Genomic DNA, 21,772 nt, shown 5'->3' with positions numbered 1-21,772 from the left:
GTAAATATCGTGCATCCTTTATAATCACCTTTGCAAAAGGGATAGATGGCTATAGGAATCTCAATTTCAGTCTAACCCACACAGACCTGTCCCCCACCCTTATTTCTGTCTCACTACTTCACCTTGGCCTGACTTGAGCTTTACACCCGGTTATGTAAAAATATACAGGGGCGCGGGTGGCGCTGTGGGTAAAACCTCAGCGCCTAGGACTTGCCGATCGTCAGGTCGGCGGTTCAAATCCCCGGGGCGGGGTGCGCTCCCGTTGCTCGGTCCCAGCGCCTGCCAATCTAGCAGTTCGAAAGCACCCCCGGGTGCAAGTAGATAAATAGGGACCGCTTACTAGCGGGAAGGTAAACGGTGTTTCCGTGTGCTGCGCTGGCTCGCCAGATGCAGCTTGTCACGCTGGCCACGTGACCAGTGTCTACGGACAGCGCTGGCCCCCGGCCTCTTAAGTGAGATGGGCGCACAACCCTAGATTCGGACACGACTGGCCTGTACGGGCAGGGGTACCTTTACCTTTACCTATGTAAAAACATGCTTCAAAAACAATTACAATATCATACTCATGCATTATAGGGACACAGTGTGTACACATTGCATACATTGTGCAACAAATGCATTCTGACTTTTAGAAGACATCTGAAGGCAGCCCTGCTTAGGGAAGTTTTTAAAGTTTGATGTTTTATCTTGTTATTATTATTCTGTTGGGAGTCACCCAGAGTGGCTAGGGAAACCCAGCCAGATGGGCGGGGTATTATTATTATTATTAATAATAATAATAATAATAATAATAATAATATCCCCTGGTCACAAGAACCGTTCCTGTCTCCTCCAACCCACCAGAGTTTCACCCCCTTCCTCCACTCACTGCATTAAGCATTCTAAGGTTTGGCTGTGGATCTTAGGGAGAGTGGGTGAGTTTTAATTCCAAAATAATATCTTTATTGATTTATGTTTGTGAGTAATCATGTTTTGAGCAAGGAAACCTTAACCTAGCAGCAAACCGGATTTCCATTCTCCTTCTTGCACATATTGCATATCTAGGCATATTGGCCAATAGATTACTTTGCCTTTGATGATGCACATATTTTATGCACCTGCAGGGACAAAGGACAGGGCTGGGCTAATCACAGTGAAGGAACGAGCTTAAGCGCCGCATAAACAACAGAATCCAATGCATTACCCAGTGTGGTGTGGTGGTTAGAGTGTCGGACTAGGACCTGGGAGACCAGGGTTCAAATTCCCACTTGGCCATGATGATCACTGTTGACCTTGGGCCAGTCACTGCCTCTCAACCTAACCTACCTAATTGTGGGAATTAAATGAAGAGGGACAGGACCATGCATGCTATCCTGAGCTCCTTGAAGAAAAAGGTGGGATATAAATCCAATCATAATTAATTATCCCACAGCCGATTATGTATAGCTTATGGAAGAACCTCACAACCTCAGATATGCAGAGGACACAAGCTTGATGGGAGAAAGTGAGGAGGAATTAAAGAACCTCTTAATGAGGGTGAAAGACAGCACAAAATATGGTCTGAAACTCAACATCAAAAAAACTTAGATCATGGCCACTGCTACCAGCACCTCCTGGCAAATAGAAGGGGAAGAAATGGAGGCAGCGAGAGATTTTACTTTCTTGGGCTCCATGATCACTGCAGATGATGACAGCAGCCACGAAATTAAAAGACACCTGCTTCTTGGGAGAAAAGCAATGACAAACCTAGAGAGCATCTTAAAAAGCAGAGACATCACCTTGCCAACAAAGGTCCATATAGTTAAAGCTATGGTTTTCCCAGTAGTGATGTATGGAAGTGAGAGCTGGACCATAAAGAAGGCTGATCGCCGAAGAATGGATGCTTTTGAATTCTGGTGCTGGAGGAGACTCTTGAGAGTCCCATGGACTGCAAGAAGATCAAACCTATCCATTCTGAAGGAAATCAGCCCTGAGTGCTCACTGGAAGGACAGTTCCTGAAGCTGAGGCTCCAATACTTTGGCCACCTCATGAGAAGAGAAGATTCCCTGGAAAAGACCCTGATGTTGGGAAAGATGGAGGGCACAAGGAGAAGGGGACGACAGAGGACGAGATGGTGGGGCAGTGTTCTCGAAGCCACCAGCATGAGTTTGACCAAACTGCGGGAGGCAGTGGAAGACAGGAGTGCCTGGCATGCTCTGGTCCATGGGGACACGAAGAGTCGAACACGACTAAACAACATGAAAGAACCTGAGTGCAAACTGAGCAACTGTGCATTTTTTTTTTGGTCTCATTTATGTATTTTTGGTGTGCATACTTCCCAGCCTTAAAAATAAATAAATAAATCTTGATGCTTAAATAAGCAACTGGGACGGAAGTGGGTCCTTGACGTAAGAAGCAATTCCACATGAGACAGAGCTCAAGTGCTGCCCTGGAATTCACAAATCCATTATCAAAACCCATTTGAGTTGCATTCCTCAAGCATCTCTCATTAAAAAGCAGCGAGTGCAAATCGGGAGAAGCCTAGCACTTTTACATCCTGCTGATTATCCACTGGGAAGCGAGTCAAAAAGATACATCTCTCCCTCCTCTCTTTGAAATCAACAGGAATGGAACACGCTCAAAGGGGCAGATCAAGCCCACTGATATCTCCGCCCAAGTCTGAAATCCATTGCTCCCGGATTTCTATGGCAGGCATAGCCAGCGCCTGCCCAAATGACTCTGTTCTGGCAATGACACAGATCATTAAAATGCGCGATTGCAATGGGGTGTGGGGAGGAGGCCGGGCGCCGTGGTGAGTGCCGTGCACCAGAGCGTCCCACACATTTACGTATAAGTTAAAGAAGTCCTTTATCTGTCCTTTATCTCGCAACATTTACATGCGTCCCACACATAGAATCATAGAATCATAGAGTTGGAAGAGACCACAAGGGCCATCGAGTCCAACCCCCTGCCAAGCAGGAAACACCATCAGAGCACTTTTACATTTACGTATAAGCTAAACAAGCTATAGCTTAGGGCCCCTCTCTTGGGGGCCCCCCAAAAAAATAAAGGGGAAAAAAACTGGCTGCACATTTCCAAAATATAAGATAAAAAAGAAATAAAATAAACCCTACATACAGCAACAGTGTTTTGTGTTGTGTCGGCTCCTATGATGTAATTCATGGGCCCCACTTGCTAGCCTGCTCCCTAAAATATCACTGGTTTGCTCCTTTCTATATATAGGGTGCCTACATTCTGCATGGACTGGCTGCATGGTAAAATGTGCAAATGGCTTGAGCTACCTATTAGGTCCATCAATGACCATATAGCATTGGTCTATAAAGGTAAAGGGACCCCTGACCTTTAGGTTCAGCCGTGACCGACTCTGGGGTTGCGGTGCTCATCTCACTTTATTGGCCGATGGAGCCGGTGTACAGCTTCCAGGTCATGTGGCCAGCATGACTAAGCCGCTTCTGGCGAACCAGAGCAGCACACGGAAACACCATTTACCTTCCCGCCGGAGTGGTACCTATTTATCTACTTGCACTTTGATGTGCTTTCGAACTGCTAGGTTGGCAGGAGCAGGGACTGAGCAACAGGAGCTCACCCCTTCGCAGGGATTCGAACCGCCGACCTTCTGATCAGCAAGTCCTAGGCTCTGTGGTTTAACCCACAGCGCCACCCACATCCCACCATATAGCATATAGTCAACACAAAAAAGCGACAATTTGTTGTTGACAAAGGACAGCTGGACATATAAAGGGCCCCATTGCCTTCAGTAGCTTAGGGCCTCATCAAACCTAAATCTGGCCCTGCATGGGGAGGCTGGGTTTGCTCCCCCAAAATATTGAGGTGGCCCAAAACAGCTCAGCCCCCAAGAGTCAGTGCCCCTGATCTGGCCAATGACCCATCTAGTCCAGCATCTCATTCTCACAGCAACCGCCTGTGCAAAACCTTCATGCAGAACCTGAGCACAGGAAACCTCTCCTCTTCTGCAGTTCCCAGCAACTGTTGTTCAAAAGCATTACTGCCTCCGACCATGGAGGCCGTGTTTAGGCACCATGACTAGTAGCTATTGGTAGACTCTTCCCCCATGAATTTGTCTAAACCTTTTCAAAGCCATCCAAGCTGGTGTTCATCGCTGCCTCCTGTGGCAGTGAGTTCCATAGATTAACTGCATGCTGCACAAAGAAGTCCTTTATCTGTCCTTTATCTCGCAACATTTACACTGCATGAGTTCCATTTTGTAAACTTCTACCATGTTAAAATCACACGCTGCCATTACAAATTGGAGCTACAAGACCAAGGAGAAGCTGTTCTTTTTTAAGAACTGGCATTTATTGATTAATTCATCTTCTTTGGTGGTCACTCGTAGCCAAGTAAGATTTGTCTTCCATAAACACAGTTTTAACAGTGAGTCCGTAAGTGACTGTGGAGGCCAGTTCTGGATCCACACGTCCTTCCACAGTGGGAACACTGGTTTCCAGGTGGGAATTGATCATGGTGTGGATTTGTCAAGCATGCCTTCCTCTTAGCACGTTTCTCCCTTGCGTCCTGAGTTCGAGTGTCTTCAAAGCCCATGACCCCTTTGGTAAAGGCTGTTCTCCAATTGGAGAGCTCGCAGGCCAGTGTTTCCCAATTGTTGGCGTTTATACTACATTTTTCTAAAGAAAGTTTTTGCTTTGAGACAGTCTTTAAACCTCTTTTGTTGACCACCAGCATTACGCTGTCCATTTTAAAGTTTGGAATAGAGTAGTATTGATTAATATATATGTGTGTGTGTGTGTGTGTGTGTGTGTGTATAGATATAGATGATGATATAGATATAGATGTAGATGTAGATGTAGATGTAGATGTAGATATAGATGGTATAGATATAGATGATATTGATTAGTATATGTATATTTGTGCATGTTTTTCTGACTGAGAAGGAACAGTTGTGGAAATTATTTGCACCTGTGTTTTTCAATATCTATATATTGTAACAAAAAAAGAGAGATGAACTACATTTGAGAGGCAGGATATAAATTGCAGGGGGTTGGACTAAAGGACCCCATAGGTAATTTCCAATGCCACAATTTTACGATTCTAAACAAAGCACAGAACACCCGAGATTTCCTTGTGACTGCACACTTCTAGGCATGTTCTGATCCTGGGTAGATCTACACACAGGAACGCCCCCCCCCCCCGCTATAAATAAGCCAGAAATTAAATTGGTATAACAAAAGGGGGGGGGAAACACTATCGAAAATCGCTTAGAATTTTGTTTTGCTCTCTGGCGCCATCTGGGTGTTGCATGCTTATAACACATTCCAAACACTGTTTCTTGACTAATGCAGCTGAGTCCGCCATGTAATATGTCCACCTTTGCTAATCTTCGCAGCAAGGAACTCCTGATAACCTTTCAAGAAACTGGCGGATTCCTTATCGTACAGTTTGCTCTGCTTTACAGGGGAAAGACATGATACTGAAACAGATTAGATTGTAGATTTCCTTATACGGTGTAAAGCTCAAATGGATTTTGTTAAAGAGAGACCCCAAAAGGCAGAAAAGTCTTTGGCACACACGAGGTTGGCGAAAGGTTGTGCGGATTCTACAGAGCCAGAATCAATATTAGGAGCTCTGTACGGAACACTGAAGGGACACGGGTGGTGCTGTGGGTTAAACCACAGAGCCTAAGAGTTGCCGATCAGAAGGTCGGTGGTTCGAATCCCCACGATGGGGTGAGCTCCCGTTGCTCGGTCCCTGCTCCTGCCAACCTAGCAGTTCAAAAGCACACCAAAAAGTGCAAGTAGACAAATAGGTACCGCTCCGGTGGGAAGGTAAACGGCATTTCCGTGCACTGCTCTGGTTCGCCAGAAGTGGCTTAGTCCTGCTGGCCACATGACCTGGAAGCTGTACGCCGGCTCCCTTGGCCAGTAAAGCGAGATGAGTGCCGCAACCCCAGAGTTGGTCACAACTGGACCTAATGGTCAGGGGTCTCTTTACCTTTACCTTTACACATGTCCACCACATATGATAGTATGACCCCTCCTCTTTTTTGCATCATTGACCCGGAAGCTGTCTGCAGACAAACGCCGGCTCCCTTGGCCAATAAAGCGAGATGAGAGCCACAACCCCAGAGTCGTCCATGACTGGACCTAATGGTCAGGGGTCCCTTTACCCTTTACCTATGGAACACTGAATTTGAGAGAGACAGAACGAAGTCTCGAGGATTTTTTTCTGAGCCTCGAGATACGAATCCACCCTGAGCACATTCTAAAAATATGGCCGTGTAAAAAAAAAACCCACATCAGTGACATTACTGGCATGATGTGGTAATACATTTTTAGGATAAAGTCATTCGCTGTTAAGAACAGGCTGACATTTTGGCTGAAGTGTTGTGATGGTTTAAGGATTGGGATGAAACCAATCCCAAAAGGAACCGCTTTGCCGTTTTCCTTGAGCCAGGGAACACAAATGTTCCCAAGAGGAATAGGTAATCGGTAGGTATTTTGTACGTTTTCTGCTGCTCAGAGGCATCAAAAGCATCTGGAAAAGAAAGTATTTGGGAACGTGACTCCTACTTGAGAGCTTAGGATGAAAAGGCAGGAAGTTGAATGAACTGCCTGCTAACATGCTGGACTTTAAGTGGCCCAACCCAATCCCAATACTGGCTAGAGAAGTGTGGTGCTTAGCTGCAACAATATTTAGTAAAGCAACAAGATAAACAGATTCTGAAGAAATGATTTTAGAGTTAAAAAATCATAATTTTATAGTTGGAGCCCATTACCCATAAGAGCAATTTTTTTTTTTTAGAACAATGAGAAATAAATGTAGTCATCTAGAACTGTAGACTGTTTCCCTAACCAAGCCAATACTTACCATAATAATTTTTATCCCTCAGTTCAGCTTTTGTTTCCCTTCATGGTATTTTCCTAGTTCCTTCTTCCTTCAGTGCCCAGTTGTGCTCTCTAATATTTTCCAACACTCTTAAAGTGTTCTAGCCTTCCTTCCTTCCTTCCTTCCTTCCTTCCTTCCTTCCTTCCTTCCTTCCTAACATTTCTATAGAACTCAATTTAATTGCATTTCTAAACAGTGCACATAAAAAAAATCCACAGAAAATGGGACAATTTCTTAATCTTAATCTTCAGGTTCCCAGAATGAACCTTTGACCATCCCATGCAAAAATTCCTGGGCAAAACTTGTCCCATGTACTTTTAACCTTCCAGAGAACTTTCCTCCCTTCTATGCACAAGTTTGCCCTTGCTGTGCGAGCTGTAATATACAGAAATTTTATTTTTCAAAAACATTAAGCTACACAGAGTAGATCTTCAGCCGCAGCCTGCAACAGCTGTTGTAAGTCTGAATTTCCCATCGAACAAGCAGGAATTCCTCCAGCAAGGGTGGGGAATTTTGGCTTCCTATGAACATATAAATCTGCCTTATACTAGACAACAGTGTCACCCTACTTTGACCGGTTGCAACTCACACCAATCTTTTAGGGATCTTTGCTCACCGTGACTGCTATTGTTTTAAGAAACCCCTATTGTTTTGAGAAACCCCTGCGTCCCCTAGAACAAGCTCAAAATGGCTGTGCAAAGCATTAGCTTTCTGACATCCATCCATACCCAACAGCGATTTTAGCATCGCTCCTTCTAATCGCAAAACACAGGTGGTGTGTGCCAACGGAAACAGAGCCAAAATGAGAATGAGAAATAAAAGGTGGGTGTTAGCATGCTTGGGGAATGATGATGTTTGCAAACAAACAAAGAGACAAACAGACAGACAGACAGACAGACAGACAAACAAACAAACCTAAAGCGGGGATAGTGGAGAAACCCCAAAGAGCCCAATGAGGACTGAGGATATTCAGCAGCCACAGAATTTCGAGTCTGCCGGAAAAAAATAATAATAGGAGCAGAATGCCTTAACCTCCTCACAGCATCCTTGAAGGAGGGAGAAAACGTGAGTGGCAACACTCCTGCTACAGATTTCGTTGCACATCTCACTTGTTGTCATTATGCCACCAATGTAACTCAGTTGTATTAGGAGTCACTTCATGGTCCGCCCCCGCCACTTAATGGTCTTAGTTTCTGTTTGCCACTGTGCAGCTGCTTAGAGTCACAAGACTCTGTTTACATTCCAGAGACATTCCAGGCTGTTGGAAGTCTCACGGGAGACGGATGTGACGTTACTGGTTTCCTCTTCCTTTGTTTGTTTCAGTTGCTCTCTGCCTTTCACAGAGAGAGGATGATTTCTTTTCTGCCTGCCTAGCTTAGTAATAAAACCTAGCAATGTAGCCCATACTATCTCGTCTCTTCCCTGTGCTGGAAACTCTGCTGAATGGGGGATGTGGATGGAGCCTTATCAGAGGCTCAGGTTGTTAATCACATCAGAGGCGATTCTGAAGGACTTGGAGGTGGAGTAGCTCGGTTGAATGCAGATTCCAACAAATGGATCCACATGGTTTCCAGAGAGTGGTAGGGGATGCTTTATCCCATGTTGATGGCCTTTCAGCTGATTCCCTGGTGGCCTGCTGGAATGCAGAGTTAACCAGGGCTATTGACTGTCTGGCTCCGAAGCGCCCTCTCTGATTGCATGGAGCCCGGACAGCCCCGTGGTTTTCCCCGGAGCTGAGGGCAATGAAACAATCGCTGAGATGGCTAAAGCGCCGGTGACAGAAAACTCATTCTGAATCTGACCGGACACAGGTTAGAGCTCAACGTCGAGCCTACCAAGTGGCGATAGCGACGGCAAAGAGGACCTTCTTCACTGCCTCTATTGCATCTGCAGAAAACAGCAGCAGGGACTCTTTCAGGTGGTCTGCAATTTAACGGAACCACCTGCACCACCGGGGCCCGGTAAGGGCCCCAAGATCTCCTGCAATGATTTTGCAAAGTTTTTTGCAGATAAAGTCGCTCAGATTTGGAAAGAGGTAGACTCCACCGTGGGAGCAGGGCTGGGGCGGGAGAGTGCTGCAGTCCTGTCTGGTCAAGTTGCATGGGATCAATTCCAATCTGTTACCTCTGAGGATGTGGACAGGCTACTTGGATGAGAGAAACTGACCACCTGTCTCCTTGATCCTTGCAGTGGCCATAATTACATTTGTGGTGTATGGCAAAAAAGAGAGAAAAAGCAATCCATGATCAGAGGGGGTAAGGAAAGAGTGGGGCAACATCAATGGGGCTCAATTGCCCACTATGCTAACCCACTGCTGCAATGAAATCCTTGCCATCTGAACCTGGTTATTTGGAGGTGAAGAAGACATTACAATCAAGGAGACCATGGGCTACCACTATTCCTGCCTCAAAGGAACAGCATCATGGCAAGGGGAAGAACAACTCCATCTATTGCCCAGGAAAAGAAGCAGCGGCAGGGAGTTTGCTTTGCCTCTCTGTCCCAGAAAGGCCACTTGCAAGAACTGTGCAACTAAGAAACAACGGCTGGGTTTGCTTTTTTCTTCCTCCCTCCTCCATCCCTCCTCCTCTCGTGCCATGTCTTTCAGAATGTATAAAGGTAAAAAAAGGTTAAAGTAAAGGACCTGCGGACAGTTAAGTCCAGTCAAAGGCAACTATGGGGTGTGACACTCATCTCGCTTTCAGGACGAGGGAGCCAGCGTTTGTCCGCAAACAGCTTTCCAGGTCATGTGGCCAGCAGGACTAAACTGCTGCTGGTGCACGGAGACCATGACGAGTGCCAGAGTGCATGGAAATACCATTTACCTTCCCGCTGCAGTGGTGCCTATTTATCTATTCGCACTGGTGTCCTTTCAAACTGAAAGGTTGGCAGGAGCTGGGATAAAGGAACGGGAGATCCTCAAATCCCCCGTCGTGCGGATTTGAACCGCTGACCTTCTGATCAGCAAGCCCAAGAGGCTCGGTGGTTTAGACCACAGCGCCACCTACTCCCAAAATGTATACCAGACGGTGTGGAGCCTTGCTTTCCTTTAAACCATAGTGTCCCCAAGCCCCTCAGAAGCTCCTCACAATGTGTAATCGGTGTGTGCCATACCCTGGCAGCCTGCACGCTGGAACGTTGATGTGCGATCTTGGAAAGTAGCCTCTTGTTGACATGGTGGGGAAACTTTTTCAGTCCTTATGGGGAATCCTTTGGGGAGGCCCCCTGCCACCTGTGAACGTTAGCAGCCCAGTGGGCATTAAGCAGCTACTGAGAAATCAGGGGCTAATGCACCCCCAACTATCTCCGTCTTTCCAAGCAAAAGAGTTTGCCACAGTTCAAGGACACAATCTGCCCAAGCCAAAGACATCCAAGGCAGCTGTGGAGCAGCGCTGGTGGAGGGTGTGGCCTCAGAAGAAGGGGTGTGGCCTAAGCGGGGGGGGGGTGGCCTAGGGAGAGCTTTGGGAGGGGGCAGACAGAGGGGGTGGGGTTTGCATTGGGCTGCTGAGCCTGACATTCCCCACACCTGTCAGATGATTTTATCTTTCTTCCAGAAAGAAACACCCAGCTGTTGCACGCCCTGCTTAGTCTGAAACCTTTGCTGCTGAATTGGCTGGTTGTTCCTGCCTTGGCAGGATGATGAATGAAAGGGCATCCGTCGGCCACCTGGGCAGAACGAGGTCCTAACCTGGCTGCTTCCCCTGTGTGTGTAAAAGAGTCGTGTTTTCTGCAAGGACAGCAGCACCCTGGCGGTTCATATCCCGCCCCAGGGATATTACGCTGCATGAAGGATCACTGAGAAAAAGCTTCTCTGCAGGAGCTGCCCTCCCACTTTACAGCCTGCTTTTTTTGCAATGGCATTTACTCTTCTCTTTCCACTTCATCAGCAGTTGGCAGAGCAGCTGCTATTGTTGCCCTGCAGATCAGCAGACAAAGCGACTCAGGAGACAGGAGAGTAAGAGGAATGAAGATGTTCAGGACTCATCGCCCCCCCCCCCCAGTTCTTCTTGCAGGCAGCCAGAAGCCAGAGTTGAGTGAAACTGAGTTCTCTTGGTTTCTCATTTTTCTAGCCTTTAGTTCATTGCTTCACATTTCCACATGAGTTTGTGATTTTTTTTTTTAAGTTCCTCATGAAAACTCACCAGCGTTTCGTGCAAATTTTGTGCAAATTTCTCTGAACATGCACATTTTTGTTTGCAGTATTGACTGATGTGCCCATTTTGCAAAGGAATTTTCCCTAATAAAATGCATTTGCAAAGGGATTTTATCAATTCCTATTAATGCACATTCTGCCCCCTTAAATGCATTTTGTACACATTACCTGACTGGAGTATTTATTATTATTATTATTATTATTATTATTAAATACCACCCTTCATCTGTAGATCTCAGGGTGGTTCACAACATAAAATACAATATAAAAACACAAAATGTGTAATGAAAACAAGAACAAAATCCACAAACCAATAGACCTCCTCTTCCCGCAAACACATTTAAAAGGGCTAGAAGAAATCAACAAGCCAAAGTCCTGGCTGAAGAGGTACTGCATTGCAAAATTCAGAAAAGTGCAAATTTTTGGAGAATGGCTGTGCATTGTTGCAGAAAGCGAGTATTCAATAGGTTCAGAAACAGAATAACATTCCCCACCCCCACCCTTAACTCCTGTCGTTCACCAGACCTGGAAGTCCTTCAAGGCAACTGAGGGCAAGGCAACGACTGGGAATGGCAAGCTGTAATGATCATACTTCAGGTGGGTTTTGCATGGTCTTCTGTTAGCTAAAGGGGATACTTTTTGAAGGAATTTTTCTACTTCAGACTAATGTCTAGGCTTGTGCAGTGGGGTTGTGGAGTTGCAAAATATATAGCCGCTTTTCTTTCTCTCTTCCCCATAGTAGCTGCAGAGACTGTCTGCAGTTGAAAAAAAATTGCTAAGGGAGTTTGTAAGGGAAGCGGGTGGTGTTGTGGGTTAAACCACAGAGCCTAGGGCTTGCGGATCAGAAGCTTAGCAGTTCGGATCCCCGCGACAGGGTGAGCTCCCATTGTTCGGTCCCTGCTCCTGCCAACCTAGCAGTTTGAAAGGAAATCAAAGTGCAAGTAGATAAATAGGTAACGCTCCGGTGGGAAGGTAAATGGTGCTTCCGTGTGCTGCTCTGGTTCGCCAGAAGCGGCTTAGTCATGCTGGCCACATGACCCGGAAGCTGTACGCCGGCTCCCTCGGCCAGTAAAGCGAGATGAGCGCCGCAACCCCAGAGTCGGCCATGACTGGACCTAATGTCCCTTTTCCTTTACCTTTAAGGGAGTTTGCTAACATGTCTGCAAGCTGCACAGTCAGGGCCAATTACTCACCTCAAGCACAGGAAGAGCAGGAAGGCGATGATGAGCGCGGCTACAGAAATGCAGTGCCCCAGGTAGTTTATGATCATGGCAACCTGGTAATAGAGAGCAGGCTTCGTCTGGGGGTGAGAAAACAGAAAGAGAGGTCTCATGAGCAAAGCAGCCTGAATCTATGGACCTGAATCAAGGCGGGTGGCACATCCTATGGCCCTTAAAAGATTGCTGGACTCACTTGGGAAGACAGGCAAACTAATACAGTGTACTGGAAGAAGCAAAGATCACCAGTGTCGAAGCAATGATTCTTCAACACCAACTTTGTTGGACTGGTCATGTTGTGCGGATGCCTGATTATCGTTTTCCAAAGCAACTACTCTATTCCGAACTTAAAAATGGAAGGCGTAATGCTGGCGGTCAACAAAAGAGGTTTAAAGACTTTCTCAAGGCAAATCTTAAAAAATGTAGTATAAACACCAACAACTGGGAAACACTGGCCTGTGAGAGCTCCAGTTGGAGAACAGCCTTTACCAAAGGTGTCATGGGCTTTGAAACAAAATAAAAAAATTCCTTCCAGTAGCACCTTAAAGACCAACTGAGTTAGTTCTAGGTATGAGCTTTCGTGTGCATGCACACTTCTTCAGATACACACGAAGTGTGCATGCACACGAAAGCTCATACCTAGAACTAACTCAGTTGGTCTTTAAGGTGCTACTGGAAGGAATTTTTTTATTTTGTTTTGACCATGACAGACCAACACGGCTACCTATCTGTAAATGGGCTTTGAAGACACTCAAACTCAGGACGAAAGGGAGAAACGTGCTAAGAGGAAGGCACGCTTGGCAAACCCTCACTGTGATCAACTCCCACCAGGAAACCAATGTCCCCACTGTGGAAGAATGTGTGGTTCCAGAACTGGCCTCCAAAGTCACTTACGGACTCATTGTTAAAACTGTGTTTATGGAAGACAAATCTTACTCAGCTACGGGTGATTGCCAAGGAAAGAAGAAGTCCCAGCCAGCATGACCAATGGCCTGAGATGATACGAGTTGCTGTTTACTGCTGAAAGTCTCGAAGGTCAGAGTTCCTTCACCTTCAAATTAGGATATGGTGAATCAGTTGAGAAAGTGGTAACCCGCCTACACTTTTAGGCAAGCAAATCACCCAACGTAGCTTGGCCAACTGAAAGATTGCATCGCCTTATACCAGTGTTTCTTAAACTCGGGTCTCCAGCTGTTTCTGCACTCCGACTTCTATCATCCTTGACCACTGGTCCCCCCAAAGTGTCCTGGGAGCTGTAGTTTGAGAGCCAATGTGGTGTAGTGGTTAAGAGCGGTGGACTCGTAATCTGGTGAACTGGGTTCGCTTCCTCGCTCCTCCAAATGCAGCTGCTGGGTGACCTTGGGCTAGTCACAATTCTCTGAAGTCTCTCAGCCTCACTCACCTCACAGAGTGTTTGTTGTGGGGGAGAAAGGGAAAGGAGGTTGTTAGCTGCTTTGAGACTCCTTTGGGTAGTGATAAAGCGGGATATCAAATCCAAAAACCAAAATCCAAAACCCAAGGGTTGCTGAGAGTTGACAATTCCTCTTCACAGGGAGCTTGGGAAACTATAGCTCTGTGAGGGGAATGGGGATCTCCAAACAACTATCCACACCCTTCCTTAGCAAACTACAGTTCCCAGGATCCTTTGGGGGAGGGAAGCCATGATGGTTTAAAGTACAGTGGTACCTCAGGTTACATACGCTTCAGGTTACATACACTTCAGAAATAGTGCTTCAGGTTAAGAACTTTGTTTCAGGATGAGAACAGAAATCGTGCTCCGGCGGTGTGGCAGCAGCAGGAGGCCCCATTAGCTAAAGTGGTGCTTCAGGTTAAGAACAGTTTCAGGTTAAGTACGGACCTCCGGAATGAATTAAGTACGTAACCTGAGGTACCACTGTAGTATCATAGTGTATGGTGTAAATGTGGCCCTAGTCTGGTTCACCAGAGACTTCAACGGTTAATATTCATCCAGTGGAGCCAATTTGAATAAAATATTTTTGTGGGGAGCAGGTGAGCCATGCCACACAACAAGATGAAGCATGCACACAGCATTTGAATAGCAATGCCCATTAATTTTGGAGGAGGCCCTCAAATATTTTATTGGGGGGAACTGAAGGGACCTGGGCCCCTAGGAGTCAGCTCCTATGTATTCAGCCCAGTTTGGAGAGGAAAGTGGGAGAACACAACACCCCCCCCCCGCTCTTTTAGCATTTGGAACTGGGCTGGTTGCATCTGGTCAGCCTAGAAAATAATATATTCCATCCATAGAGATTAAAAAATGAATAATAGCAAACGGCAGGAAAAAAGGTCATTGGAAGCGGGCTAAATCAGAGCTTTAATCAAAACTGGAATGACGGTGAAGTATTTGGTGATAAACCTAGCCTCCCTCCCTGCCTCTCTTTCTCATTTGAGATCTGAGCAGGCATTTGGGAATATTCCTCTGCTTTGATATTTATAAAGCACTTTGGAAAACCAATGAGGAACTACCAGACAAATATCTTAATGCCTTTCAAACACCAAGCTGGACTTCTGGGAATCTTTCTGCTCTTGACTGATGGCGAGAGCCTTCAGTGCTCCCATGACAGAAAGTATAGAACATAAACTGATCAGATGTGACTAGCCCTGTGACAGGAAGATGTTTGGGCATAGCTCCCCCATGTTTGTTTTTCTGATGCAAAGAGCGGCAGAAATTCGTGCGAGGGGTGTTAAGTATAACGGTTTAATTGTACACTGAAATGGAAATATGCTCTGTATGCGTCTTGCTAAGGGTTTGCCGTTGGAAATTTTCACTGAGCTAAATTAGAGAGCATCTAAAGGGGTGCTAATCAACTTAGGGTGTACCTCTGCTCTGCTCTCTTATGTGGTGTTTAACTTTAGATAATGTGAGTGGTTATTCAGTCACAAATCTCCTTCTTGAAGGGAGCTGTCTTTCTGTAAACCACAGAGAACAAAGGATGTGATAATGGTCTCTCTTCAGGAGAACATAGTCTTAGGCTGGAATGCAGGCTAGGAAAGAGACATGTTTGTTTTTAGCCCCGATCATAGCTATGTTATGTTTTTAAGAAGCTGAACCGATGCTTTGACAAGTGTATGATTTATACAACTATCTGGATGTATGAATTGGCTGGCCCGGGGGGCATGGCCGGCTCTATTTATGGATGGCGCGGCCGAGGGTCTCCCTCTTTCCCGCGTCTCAAGCAAGCGGGTTGAAGCTGGTTAGTTGATAGGACCAATGCCTAAGCCAATACCACTCAATTCCTGTAATCAATAAAGTTGTGGCCTAATTTGACCCATTAACTCGAATTCTTGTGTCTCGTGTCTTTATTTCTGAGGGGGAGGCAGGAACTTGCCACACAACCCAAGTCTTTGGGTTGGAGAGGACAGGGAGCTTGCCAGGGTTTTTCAAAAACTGACAAACTTCATGCAACAAGAATGCAGAAAGCTCAGAGAGATACAGACCTCTTCAACCAGAATTGGCTCACACTGGGAGTAATTGGCCTTGGAGGCCCAGGTCCCGTTCCCCATGCATTCTCGGTAAACATTTCCTGACAGGAAAAACCAGAAATGAAATCAGATTAATCACAATAATAATAAATTTTATTTATACCCCGCCCTCCCCAGCCAAGACTGGACTCAGGGCGGCTAACACCAGGTATAAAAACAACTGATTAAAATACAACTTAAAAACAAGATTAAAATACAACATTAAAATGCACCCTCATTTCAGTAGAAATGCAAATCAAAAAGTTTTTAGGGATGAAAATGTCAAGTCTTCACCAAGGCCAACTATCCAGACTGGTCCTACATGGGCCAGAAAAAAGCCAGGGAAGTCCCCCAAAAAGGAGTTTCATCACAGAAGGAGAAAGGAAAAAGGAAAGAGGGGGAGGGGATCAAGTTAATTCCAAGCCAAAGGCTTGGAATTGGTTTTCAACAACAAACAATGACATTATTATTATTATTATTATTATTATTATTATTATTATTAGTGGTAGTAAAAGCTAAAGGACCCCTGGATGGCTAAGTCCAGGCAAAGGCGACTGTCAGGGGTTCAGGAGCAGAGACACAGGAGATGGAGCAAATGGAGAGTGAGGAGGAGGAATCCGAGGGGGGTGTAGGCAGTGACAGTGGTCAGAGAGAGTCCACGAGTCTCTCCAGCGAATCGGAAGATTCACAGAGAGGAGCGCCGATGGCCAGAAGGGAGGTGCCAAGGGGGAAACCCCAGAAGGAAGGGGCCAGCGGGGACTCCCTGAGCAGCAGTTGGAAATCAGGACCAGCGTCCCCACCGGAGCGTAGTGGGGGGGAGGAGTCCCAGGCATCGGGACCAGTCTTACCACCACCAGAGGGAGGAGATGAGTCAGGATTGGCCACGCCTCCATCGGAGAGCGGGGAAACGGTCAAGAGGAAAGTCACCGGCTGGGCGCGCGCGCCAAGTTCAAATGTACAGGCGAGCGACACAGCAGGTAGCCCGGATAGGGAGCCAGGTCCCAAAGCCCGCCGGAAGGAAGGGCAAGACCCAGGGGGGTCAGCGTCAGAAGAGTCCAGGAGGGAGGAAACCCCAGGGGGCAGAAGGACCCAGAAGAGGAAGGAACAGCGCAGGAGGTGGAGCCGGGCTAGGATCTTAAACTGGTGCGGAAGGGGCAGTGACTCAGAGGGGACTTCGCCTATCTAGAGTCTAGACGTAGGGTTGCACGCTCTGGCTTTAAAATGGAAATTATACTTCAATAAAGACTTTTGTACATAATATCAGCCTGGCGTTGGTCCTCTGTGAGCTGGGACCTAGAGGCAGCCCTGACAGCGACTATGGGGTTGTGGCGCTCATTTCGCTTTCAGGCCAAGGGAGCCGGTGTTTGTCTGCAGACAGCTCATGTGGCCAGCAGGACTAAACTGCTTCTGGTGCAACGGGACACCTTGACAGAAACCAGAGCGCATTTAAACGCCGTTTACCTTCCTGCCACAGGAGTACCTATTTATCTACTTGCACTGGTGTGCTTTCAAACTGCTAGGTTGGCAGGAGCTGGGACCGAGCAACAGGAGCTCACCCCGTCGGGGGGGATTTGAACCACTGACCTTCTGATCAGCAAGCCCAAGAGGCTCAGTGGTTTAGACCACAGCGCCACCCGCTTCCCATTCATTATTATTATTAGTAGTAGTAATATTAAATGGGGGAAATCTCCCCCATCTGTTCAGGCAGCTAAGGCAGCAAATGAATTTATTAAGTTATGTAGAGTATCCATATGCTACTTTTCAAGGCAAAGGCCTCCCCAAATAATTCACCTCAGGGGTGGAGAACTGCCAGCCTGCAGACCAGATACGGCCTGCATTCTCTTCTCTACCCCTCACCAGCTCAGCAATTAGGCTTGACAAAAGTCTTCTTTTTGGTTTTTTTTTTGGGGGGGGGTGCAGCTGGGGGTAGGAAGGATTAACCTTCTCCCCCTGTTCCTGTACATCCACCAGGGCCAGGGTCTTCTCAGTGGTGGCTCCGACCTGGTGGAATGCTCTGTCCCATGAGAACAGGGCCCTGCAGGATTTAACTTCCTTCCGCAGGGCCTGTAAGACAGAGCTATTCCGCCTGGCTTTCAATTTGAACTTAGCCTGATCTTTTATTCCCCTTCCTTCCCTCCCTCACTCCCCTTTTTATGAAGATTACCCGCTCTGGAATCCCACAGCTAATTCTTCCCTGGTCTCCTTCCTGGCCCAAATAGGAGTAATTTAACCAGCTAGCCCTGGTGATCATCTAATGTTTATTGGATGGATTTCCCCCCTAAATTGATTTTTGATTTTTGAATTTATTGTTATTCATGTTTTATACTGGATTTTATTGCATCAATTAAGTGTTTTAATTTTGTTGTTAGCCGCCTTGAGCCCGGTTTTCTCAACTGGTAAGGGTGGGGTATAAATTATTATTATTATTTTTATCATCATCATCATCATCATCATCATCATCCTTGGATGCATTTAAGCAGAGGTTGGCCACCAGCCATGTACGATCTAGTTGAGATTCTTGCACACTTCTATGATTCTATAAACAAACAAAAAAAGAACGTCTTAAACGAGCGATTGAAACACAATTCCATAGCTCAGCATAACACTTGCGTGAAATCAATCTGGGTGCTAAGAAGATATGCCTTGAAATGGGTGATAATGTAAAACCATTAAAACTGAAAGTGGAGAATAATATCTGGGCTTTTTGTTTGGAAGCTAATGTAGATGAGGCTGAGCATATGATACGATACGATACGATACGATATGATGATACGATACGATATGATACGATACGATACGATACGATACTCTTTATTGTCATTGTCCCATACAGAACAACAATATTGAAAAAATCTACATCAGACATTCAAAAACCAACAAGCCTGCTATCCCAGCTGTCCCAGTTAACCCCCTAGAAACGCTGATACCCCATAATTAAATACAATATACGCCCATAGAGACTAGTTAACACTGTGTTTAAAACCAAAATTGCATTTGGATAGAAACTGTTTCTCAGGCGGCTAGTCCTAGTCTTTATAACCCTGTACCTTCTTCCAGAAGGCAGAAGCTGAAAGAGATCATTTCTGGGGTGGGCACTATCCTGCACTATCTCTGCATCTTTCTTATAGCACCTGGAAGCATAGATTTGACCCAAGGTGGGAAGAGTGCACCCAATTATTCTCTCTGCAGTCTTTACAACCCTGGACAGCATTGTTTCCCCCCCGACCTTGCAGCTCCCAAACCACACACACAGACCATACGCTAATACACTCTCAACAGTACAATGGTAAAATGCCATCAACAGGTCCTTTGAGAGATTGTTTTTCCCGAGGATTCTCAGAAAATATAACCTCTGCTGTGCTCTCTTCATCAGGTCTTTGCTGTTTTCTCCCCAGGTTAGGTCAATGCTATTGAAGGAGATGTTCTTGTTGCAATAAATAAAAGGATTCTAAGGAAAACAGGAAAAAATGATACAACGCTGTTCTGTCGTTCGACAGCCAACCAACCAGGTGTACAGTGCTGCCTTGGTTCTCAAACTAAATCTGTTCCAGGAGTCTGTTCGACTACTGAAACCATTCAAAAACCAAGGTGTGGCTTCTGATTGGCTGTAGGAGCTTCCTGTGTTCAATCAGAAGGTGGGCAAGTCACGCTGGATGTTTGGCTTCTGAAAAACGTTTGCAAACCAAAACACTTATTTCCAGGGTTGCTGAATCTGGGAGCTGATTTGTTCAACAACTAAGCCATTCAGGAACCAAGGTACCACTATACAGTGGAACCTCGAGTTACCTTTGGGTAACATAACTTTCGGGTTGCGAACGCAGCAAACCTGGAAGTGTATACTTCTGGGTTTCGCCGTGTGCGCATTTGCAGAAGTGCTCTATGCACTGTGCGTGTGCGCAAAAGCGCTCTATCATGCTGCACATGTGCGCAGAAGCGGCGCCTCTAGATGCGGACTTTTTGGGGTATGTACGGACCCCCGGGGGACGCGGGTGGCACTGTGAGTTAAACCACGGAGCCTAGGACTTGCCGATCAGAAGGTCGGCAGTTTGAATCCCTGTGACGGGGTGAGCTCCCGTTGCTCTGTCCCTGCTCCTGCCAACCTAGCAGTTCGAAAGCACGTCAAAGTGCAAGTAGATAAATAGGTACCACTCCAGCGGGAAGGTAAACAGCGTTTCAGTGCGCTGCTCTGGCCACATGACCCAGAAGCTGTACACCGGCTCCCTCGGCCAATAAAGCGAGATGAGCGCCGCAACCCCAGAGTCGCTCATGACTGGACCTAATGGTCAGTGGTCCCTTTACCTTTATGGACCCCCGGAATGAGTTAAGTTCATATCCAGAGGGTCCACTGTACTTCCAAATTAGCGAAGGTTCAGAGGGAAGTGTCTATCAATGGGGTGGGAGTTCCACACAAACGGACCAGAGCCAAGGAACTGGGTGTTTTGCTCTGATTGGCTAGTGGCTGCCCCTTCTTTCCCCCAGAATGCCCCTCAGAACAAGGTCCTCTCAACCCCAGAATAGCCACAATGCCTCTTTCAAACTTAGTGGTCTGCAAACGTCGTGGCGAAACTGAAGCAGAGAGGAGAGGTCTAGAATGGGAAGAGGAAGGAGTTTCAACAAAAGAGAAGTGGTCTTTAAAGCTATTGGAATATTTGGAGATGGCCAAATAAGAGACAGACCCAAAAGATGAAATGTTTGTGGAAAATTGGATACCCCCTTTTTTCTTTTTTTGGATTACAGTGGTGCCTCGCAAGACGAAAAGAATTTGTTCCACGAGTCTCTTCATCTAGCGGTTTTTTCGTCTTGCGAAGCAAGCCCATTAGCGGCTTAGCGGCTTAGCGCTATTAGCGGCTTAGCGGCTTTTAGCGGCTTTTAGCGGCATTTAGCGGCTTTTAGCGGCTTAGCGGATAAGCGGATAAGCGGCTTAGCGGCTTAGAAAAAGGGGGGGAAGGGGAAAAAGTCGGAAAAACTCACAAGACATTTTCGTCTTGCGAAGCAAGCCCATAGGGAAATTCGTCTTGCGAAGCACCTCCAAAACGGAAAACCCTTTCGTCTAGCGGGTTTTTTGTCTTGCGAGGCATTCGTCTTGCGGGGCACCACTGTATTTGAGAAAATGCAATAGTCAAATGAAATTTCAGGCAGGATTGGAAGCATACTGTAGGCAAAGGGATTGTAATGTAGGGCCTATGTTACAGAAATAAGTATAGTGGATGCTCGGGTTGCAAACGTGATCTGTGTGGGAGGCACATTCGTAACCTGCAGCGTTCGCAACCCGCAGCGCCATGTCTGCGCATGCACGCGTTGCGATTCGCCGCTTCTGCTCATACGCAAAGCATGATTTAGCGCTTCTGCACATGCGTGACCGCCAAAACCCGGAAGTAACCCGTTCCTGTACTTCCGGGTTTCTGCGGGTCCATAACCCGAAAAAAAGCAATCTGAAGCGTCTGTACTGCAGACTGTACTGCATTTTAGGCAGTAGATTAAAGGATTTGAAGAAAAACATCATGGAAGGGAAGGGAAGTCAAATGCTAAGGGGATATTGTATGGAAACTGAACTGAATTTGTTAAATTGTGGGGAAATGAATAAAAAATTATCATAAAAAATAGAACAGACCCTTTGAGTTAAGATCTTTTTACAAGGGTTAAAAAAGGAGAAACTTAAAGTTCTGTTTAGCGCACTCACCACAAATCAGAACACACTCTCCTGCTCCCATCAGAGTTGTGCCATCATTATTCTTTTCAAAAATAAAACTGAGAATCTTCCTTTCAAACATTGATCTGCTTTTCCTTTGAACAAGCTGTACTGAATAATTGCGGTCATTTGGATAATGAAGGCAAGGGGGTGGGAGGTTATTGTTTTCTTCTGCTCACTGATATATTGAAGTTTCCCCCTGACTGATTTCTCTGAAAGCAAACTAATAGCATCAAGAGCCTTTCAGCTAAATTGATTGCCAATTCCCTTGTTGATCTCCTCCCGTTGGGAATATCAGATCACCCGCAGGAATCGGAATTCAGGCTTGAACGATTGCTTAACAGCACAGAAGTTGCTAACGCAGGAGTGGTCACAGTTGCAAACATGATGTG

General features: G+C 46.3%; 1 protein-coding gene across 6 annotated transcripts in view; it reads right to left on the bottom strand.

Annotated features, from left to right (window-relative positions):
• The window catches only part of CRHR2 (corticotropin releasing hormone receptor 2), a 202,206-nt gene that overhangs the window by 58,529 nt on the left and 121,905 nt on the right, over nucleotides 1-21,772 (bottom strand). For 4 of the 6 annotated variants that reach the window (XM_081834465.1, XM_081834467.1, XM_081834466.1 and 1 more), the window contains 2 exons: nucleotides 15,668-15,753; nucleotides 12,185-12,291 (listed from right to left, as the gene is read on the bottom strand). In XM_081834465.1, the coding sequence (XP_081690591.1) occupies nucleotides 12,185-12,291; nucleotides 15,668-15,753 (193 nt within the window). The remainder of the gene's footprint in view (nucleotides 1-12,184; nucleotides 12,292-15,667; nucleotides 15,754-21,772) is intronic. The other 2 variants (XM_081834470.1, XM_081834468.1) reach the window with 1 other exon arrangement.

Source organism: Podarcis erhardii, assembly GCF_964252035.2.
Source record: "Podarcis erhardii genome assembly, chromosome: 12".
NCBI lineage: Eukaryota > Metazoa > Chordata > Lepidosauria > Squamata > Lacertidae > Podarcis > Podarcis erhardii.
Note: the sequence above shows the minus strand (reverse complement) of the source record. Positions and strands in the feature narration are given on the sequence as shown.